This window comes from Dipodomys ordii, unplaced genomic scaffold, assembly GCF_000151885.1.
Source record: "Dipodomys ordii isolate 6190 unplaced genomic scaffold, Dord_2.0 Scaffold11, whole genome shotgun sequence".
NCBI lineage: Eukaryota > Metazoa > Chordata > Mammalia > Rodentia > Heteromyidae > Dipodomys > Dipodomys ordii.
Window position 1 is genome coordinate 19683568 of NW_012267227.1, and position 6849 is coordinate 19690416.

Here is a 6849-nt window from a genome sequence, read left to right on the forward strand (position 1 = left end):
TAATAAGTACCCTGAGATCCCAGCTAGGTGATAGAAATGGAAAATGCCAGAAAATTATCCCTTTAAATACAACCCTCTCTTTTCTGTGTGTGTGTGTGTGTGTGTGTGTGTGTGTGTGTGTGTGTGTGTGTGTACTGGTATTAAGGCCTGAAATCAGGGCCTTGGTGCTGTTCCTTAGCTCTTTTGCTCAAGGCTGGTGCTCAACCACTTGAGTCACAGCTCCACTTCCATCCCTCTCTTAATGCCTCACTAGAGTCTGGTTCCTGCCTACAGGCTTGCTGGCCTTCTTTCCTATCTGCTTTTGTGACTTCCTTTCTGCCTGCTTTGCTGATTTCTTCCCTTCCTTCCTGACTTCCCTTTACCAAGGTCAGATGGTTCTTCCCCTCTCCTCGCTGTCTACACCCCCCCCCGCTTCCAGTTTCCCAATAAATCTCTAGCATGTCAAATCTTGTCTTGGTATCTGTCTTCAGAGGATCTAGACTGACAGCCTCCTATTTTTAAAGTCATCCGTAGAGAACGAAGGTATTATACTTAGTCACCTTTCCTAGCCTTCATCAGTAGTACATTAAAAGGCTTCTCCAATGCAGACAAGACTTTGAAGAAGATTGGAGTGGAAGAGGTAGTTGGATAATTTTAACAGGTGATGGAATCAGGTCTCCACCGCAGTGCTAGCTCCACTGCGTAGTATAGAAACAGGCCTTGTCCCGGACTTGCACGGATCCCACACAAACATGCTTTACTTCTGAATACAGACAGCAACGCAATAGAATGGCAAGTTCCTTGAGAGCATTAACTCCCTATTTGCTTCCCCAACCGGTTGTAAATGTCGACCTAGAGGACCTGAATTCCATGTTAGCTCTTCTTCCTCTCCAGGCTTACGTTGCCCACGGCCCACTTGGATTTCCACAAGTCACGAGCTCACTTCTGTTTTCTCTTGAACTGTAACTCATTAATTCCTGCTGTTGTCCTGACTAAGGTCCCAGGCCATGAGTCCTCTGCTGCACCACACACATCCATCTCAAAGACAGCTCCTTTGAAAGCTCCTTTCAGTCTGCTAACTTTCTTAGAAAATGGTATCCCCCAACCCCTGGTTCTTGCCTTGCCAGCCAGCAGCTGTTTCTTCTCTGTCCCTGCAAGAATCCTACTGCTGCTGACTGGGTCTTCTTTATCCCATTAGTCACCTAATGATATCCCTGCCGCTCAGCCTCTAAAGTCCTCCACACTGAAGCCAAGGTGATTTTTCTAACAACACGGGCGTAAGTTGTTTGGTGATGTCCTTGCATACTTTTTAAGCTTTTTTTCCCCCTGTATGTTCTGATAAAACCTACAGACATTCAACCACCACCCCCCATCCCCGCCATGATGGATCTCATTCATTTTAAATAAGATTAGAGAAAAATAAGGCACCATTCAGTTGTGTAACACTGACATGGGAGGGGCCTTTTTATAAATTTTGAGATCATATTTTAGAAATGGAGAGGTAATACACCTCATATAAAGGTACAGGTTTTGCCTGGCACCAGTGGCTCACGCCTGTAATCCTAGCTACTCAGGAGGCTGAGATCTGAGGATCATGGTTTGAACGAAGTCAGTTCAGGCAGGGAAGTCCTGAGACTTTTTATTTCCAGTTAATCACAGGAAAAGCTCGCAGTAGCACTGGGACTCAGGTGGTAGAGCACTAGCCTTGAGCAAAAGAAATCTCAGTGACAGCTCTCAGGCCCTGAGTTCAAGCCTAGGTCTGGCAAAAAAAAAAAGTTTAGATTTTATATAAATACTGTGGCAAGTTTTGACAAATACATAATCTACCCTAACACATTACAGAACTCTGTCATCATCCCCCCCAGATTCTACTTTAATTAGGAAATGACTTAAAAATAAATTACAGGAGAGAATGATTTAAAAATACAAAATCATCCAGCACCATTGTTTTAACCCTTTACAATTAGTTCAGTGAATTTACCTTAATTTTTGTTGTTATTCCTGGGGCCATACATTTTCATTTGTTGAAACATCCTTCCTCCTGAAAAAAGTGATACTTAGAAACAGAGTACATTTTAACAGGATTCCATTTCCTTACCCCTCATACATGCCAAAGCCTACCATCTATTAATCTCAGTGACTGTCATTTCATTTTTTATTTATTCGTCTAGTGTGTATGCACAAATCTCATTTGCAGATCTTCCTTGGCATGTAGTCTCTGGCCAGGTCCAGAGAGTTCCAGAGATATTTGTTGAATACACACACAATGTTAAAGGCCTAGGTTAGTGACTTGTAGGTCATATGTGAAGTTCAGACTTTATGTCAAGGCGAAGATGTCCATTATGTGTATGTGTGTTTCCACAAATGCCATGATTAGCTCTGTGCTTTAGAAAGGCAACTCAAAGCAGTGTAAAGACTATAAACGAGTGACAAAAATAGTTACAAGGATTGAGTTGGGCATACAAGGTGTGTGTATGTGTCTATATATGTGTGTGTGTGTGTCTGTGTGTGCATGTGTGTACATACTGGTTGGTCCTGGGGCTTAGACTTGGGGCCTGAGTGTTGTCCCTCAGATTTTTTTGGGGGGTCCAGTCACGGGGCCTGAACTCTGGGCCTGGGCGCTGTCCCTCAGCTCTTCAGCTCAAGGCTAGCGCTCTACCACTTGAGCCACAGAGCCACTTCCGGCTTTTTTTTTGCTTATGTGGTGCTGAGGAATCAAACCCAGGGCCTCAGGCATGCAAGGCAAGCGCTCTACCACTGAGCCACCTTCCCAGCCCTGTCCCTCAGATTTTACACTCAGGGCTCGTGTTCTACTGCTTGAGCCACAATTCCACTTGTGAGGGGTGGTTAATTGAAGAGTCTCACAGACTTTGTTGCCTGGGCTGATTTTGGATCACGATCCTCAGGTATCGGCCTCCTCAGTAGCTAGGATTATAGGAATGAGCCACCAATGCCCAGCTGTATGAGGTGGGGTTTTTTTGTTGTTGTTGTTTGTTTTTTGTCAGTTATGGGGCCTGAACTCTGGGCCTGGGTGCTGTTCCTCAGCTCCTCAGCTCAAGGCAAGTGCTCTACCATTGCGCCACCTTTCCAGCCCATGTATGGGGTATATTTTTAAGGAATGGAGTTGGAACGGAGTGAAAAATTCAAAATAAACTTTTTTGAATTTAAATATTTTATTGGCTTCAATGAATATACACTTGAACAATTCACAAGCGTATTAAGTTATTCTGAATTACCTTTCTGTACTTATTTGCTGTATGCTTTCCACTTCAGGACACCTCTAATTGTTCTATTAGTATTATTTTTTCCAAACGGTTGAGTGACCTTTTCACCGTTTCTCACCCCTCAGTACCCTACCATCATAGTAGATTAAAATACAAATGAGAAAATTCAGTGTTGCTGGTGCAGAGCATGATTTTTTTAAAAAACATGCATGAATGCACCAACATATCATGTTCAATAATGGAATAACTCATTTGAGGAAATACAAACTTTTCCTGAAAAAAGTCTAAGGAATTTTGGAGCCTGCTCCATAAATCAGCATCAAATATATCAAAAATAATGTGAGTATGCTAATACGGGATTCATAAAAATACCATCTCTATTACAACGAGCTAATACAAAACCCGTGTCATCACTTCCCATCCTCCTTCACACGGCCCCTTCTCTGCTGACCAGTGGACTAGGAGATGTCTCTGGCTTTTGGCCCTTCCCTCATCCTAACAAGCCCTGAGAGAGCGGCGCCCAGCGGCCACGTCCCCAAGTATGTGAAGGGGGGCAGGAGCCATTCTCTGGGCGTTGGCCCCCAGGTCTCTGGATGGCAACTATCTCAAACCGATCATTTGCGTCAAGTCTGTAGATGAAAGGGAAGGAGCCCTGGTTGTCCGGGCCTGCATGCTCTTGGTGCTGCTGGAGGCCAGGCTGCAGCAACACCACCTGCCCTGCGGTGGGGCTGTCGGGGGAGCAAGACACCCCGGCTTCTCTTGGGGCAGGCTCCTTGTTGTCTTCGAGTTGCGCCTTCTCAGACCCGTGCTCCTGCTCCTCCTCCGCAACTTCCCCCTGCAAGGGCCCCACCAGGTCTGCGGGGGCCTCCGCAGCAGGGGTGAGGTCTCTCGCCGGCCTGGAGTCCCGGCCCTCTGTGCCCTGCGCTGCCAAGTGCAGCAGCAGCTCCTGCAGCTCCTTCTTCTTCTCCGTCTTCTCCTGCATCAGCCGGCGGACGCGCTCTTCCTTCTCACACTGCAGCTCATCCAGGACGCCCATCTGCTCTTCACAGGACGCCATCTCCTCCTCCATGGCACTGATGCATTCTGACAGCAGGCTGCAGCGACGGGGGAGGTCATCCGCTGGACTCTGCTGGTCCACCTGGCCAGGCAGGTCGTAGGTGAAGCAGATCTTCAGCCGCTTTGTGGGCCCCTGGCTGTCCTGCTCTCCCTCCCCAGGTGCGCCGTGGTGCCAGGTCTTGGGGTAGAGGGCCTGGTGCGCCAGCTCTGTCTGGCACTGGGCTGCCAGGTGGGCCAGACCCTCGCAGCGGGCCTGCTGCTCCTGCAGCTCACGGCTGAGCTGCGCCTTCTTAGATTCAGCCATGGATAGTGCTGCACAGTAAAAATCCCACATGGTATGTGGGTTGTCCACGTCCTCTGGGACGGTCACAGTGGGGGGAGCCGCCTCCTTCCCCTTGTCCCCTCTGCTCACTCCACCTTCTCTAGAGAGAGTCAGGAGCCTCAGCTGGGCCCGCAGCTGCACATTCTCCTGCCTCATGGCTTCCAGGCCCGTCAGTGTGCCCTGGAACTTCGGAGGCACCATCCGGTCCTCCAATGTGCTCTGCACCTGCTTCTGCTGCAGCTGCTCCAGCCGCTGGGTCTGCCTCCGCAGGTGCTGCTGCAGGGCCTCCTTCTCCGTGCTCAGCTGCTGATGGGCAGCCAGGTGCTGCTCACAGGTGGCTCTGAGCTCCTGCAGCTGGGCCAGGGACTGGCCCTGCAGCTCCTGGGCCTCTTGGTGCTTGGACTCAGCCATCTCCTTCCATTCTTTGAACGTCTCCTCCCACTGCTCCAGCTTCTCCTGAAAATGTTTCTTCTCCTGCTGCTCGGCGTGCAGGAGTCCAGCGAGCGAGTCCTTCTCAGCGCTCAGCCTCTGCCAGGCGTCCTGCAGCTGGGCCAGCTGCTCGTTCAGCTCGCGGTTGCACACCAGCATGCGTCTCTTGATCTCCTGCTCCTTCATCGTCTCCAGGATCTTGCCGGTCCTCGGCATGTTGATCCCATTCCTCCGCCTTCTTCTCCAGTAGCCATAGCCGCTGCTGCTGCTCCAGGCTCTGGACGCGGAGGCTCTGGTTCTCCTCCACCTGGAGGTGAAGTTGCTCCTCCAGGGTCTTGAGTTCCTTCTGCCACTGCAGGGCCTGAGCCTGCAGCCGCTGCTCAGCCTGAGATGGCCCCGCAGGGCGCTGCAGCTCTGCCAGCTGCTCTCTCAGCCCCACCAGCTCGCCCTCCAGCTCCAACACCTGCCTGGCCCCTTGCTCTTTCTCCTCTCTCAGCCTGCCCACCTCCTCTAAGAGCTGCTGGGCCTTCTCCTTCCCCATAGAGCTCTCCACCCTCAGGTCCTCCTCCAGGGAGTCTCTCTCCAGCTTGAAGGTGGTGGCCAGCTCTCTCATGCTCTTGAGCTGTCTTTCCAACTCTGCGCGCTCCACCAGCGCCCGCTGGCACTTGTTGATTTGGATCTTCATGTTGGCCTTCTGCATCAGGAGCGCGTCCAGCCTGTCCCGCAGCTCCATGTTCTCGTCCTCCAGGTCTTCACAGCGTCTGCTCTTCTGCTGGAGCTGCAGCGTCACGCGGTTCAGGGCTTTCGTGAGCTTGAGGTTGTGGAGCTCAGTGTCAGTCTGCGTGGTGGAGATGGCAGACAGCTCCATCTCCAGCTCCCTCATGCGCTGCTCTGCAGCCTGCAGGCGGCTGGTGAGGTGGTCCCGCTCCAGGGCTCTTCCGTCGGCCACCTGCCACATGTGGGCCAGGGCAGATTGTAAACTGGATTTCTCTGAAGCCACCATCTGCACTGATAGCTTGTACTGCTCCAGCTCTGCTCCCAGTGACTCGCGCATACAGGCGGTCTCCTCCTGCTGCTCCTGCAGCTCTTTATTCTCCTGCTTCAGTTGTTCGATCTCTCTGCAGAGCTGCTCGTTTTGTATTCTGCTGGCATCGAGGGCAAGCACCAGGTGTTGGTAGCACCTTTCGAGGTCCTCGGTGGTGGAGGGACCCGGGTCACTCTTGACCCCAGCAGCTCTGACTGTGCCCAGAAGCGGGGGAGGCTCAAGGCCTGTGTGGTCTTTGGCCACACCCTCAGCTGAATGACCGGCCCCGGGGGCGTTTGTCTTGGGGTTACCTCCTTTCTTAGTCTTCTTCTTTCTCTTGGGTTCTGCAGATCGGGCAGGACCATTCCTCCGCTGGTATTCTTGCAGAAGTCTCTTTCCTGCGGCTAACTTTTTCAGTCTTGTTTGTTCAGACATCCTAGCACTGGGTCGGGGAAGATGTGGGGGCCACATTCCCAGGCTCTTGGATGTCACGTCCGTTCTCCAGTCACCACCAACTATATCTACCTCGATGCACCAAGTATGTCACCTCGATTCACCTCGATTTGCTCCCTCACCACTCCGTAAGTGGTGTGAGCCAGTTGAGGGAATACCAGTGCTACTAGGCAGCATGGAAGGTGGGCGTGGCCTCTATTCTTGGATCCCATTGGTCAGAAAAACATGGTAAAAATGGGGAGGGTGTGGCCAGAATCTTGTGACCCAGGCAGAATGGGGTAGTCACAATGACAGCTGCTCCTGTGGCCCCATCCCCACACATCCTGTCCAGTTTCCTTGGCAGCACAGTGGGACCTCCCCTG

The 6849-nt window shown here is 51.3% G+C and overlaps 1 protein-coding gene across 1 annotated transcript; it reads right to left on the minus strand.

The window, feature by feature from the left end:
* Positions 1 to 3693: 3693 nt before the first annotated feature.
* Positions 3694 to 6469, minus strand: LOC105981029 (golgin subfamily A member 2-like). Its single transcript, XM_013010015.1, has 2 exons — positions 5364 to 6469; positions 3694 to 5317 (listed from the first exon to the last, which is right to left on the minus strand). The coding sequence occupies exons 1-2, from the start codon at positions 6467 to 6469 to the stop codon at positions 3694 to 3696; spliced, it is 2730 nt and encodes a 909-aa protein (XP_012865469.1).
* Between the last annotated feature and the right edge of the window lie 380 nt (positions 6470 to 6849).

Coding starts and splice junctions, on each gene's coding strand:
- LOC105981029 (XM_013010015.1), bottom strand. CDS start 6,469: ATGTCTGAACAAACAAGACTGAAAAAGTTAGCCGCAGGAAAGAGACTT. Junction 5,318..5,363: donor CTGCAGGCTCAGGCCCTGCA/GTGGCAGAAGGA, acceptor CTTCACCTCCAG/GTGGAGGAGAACCAGAGCCT.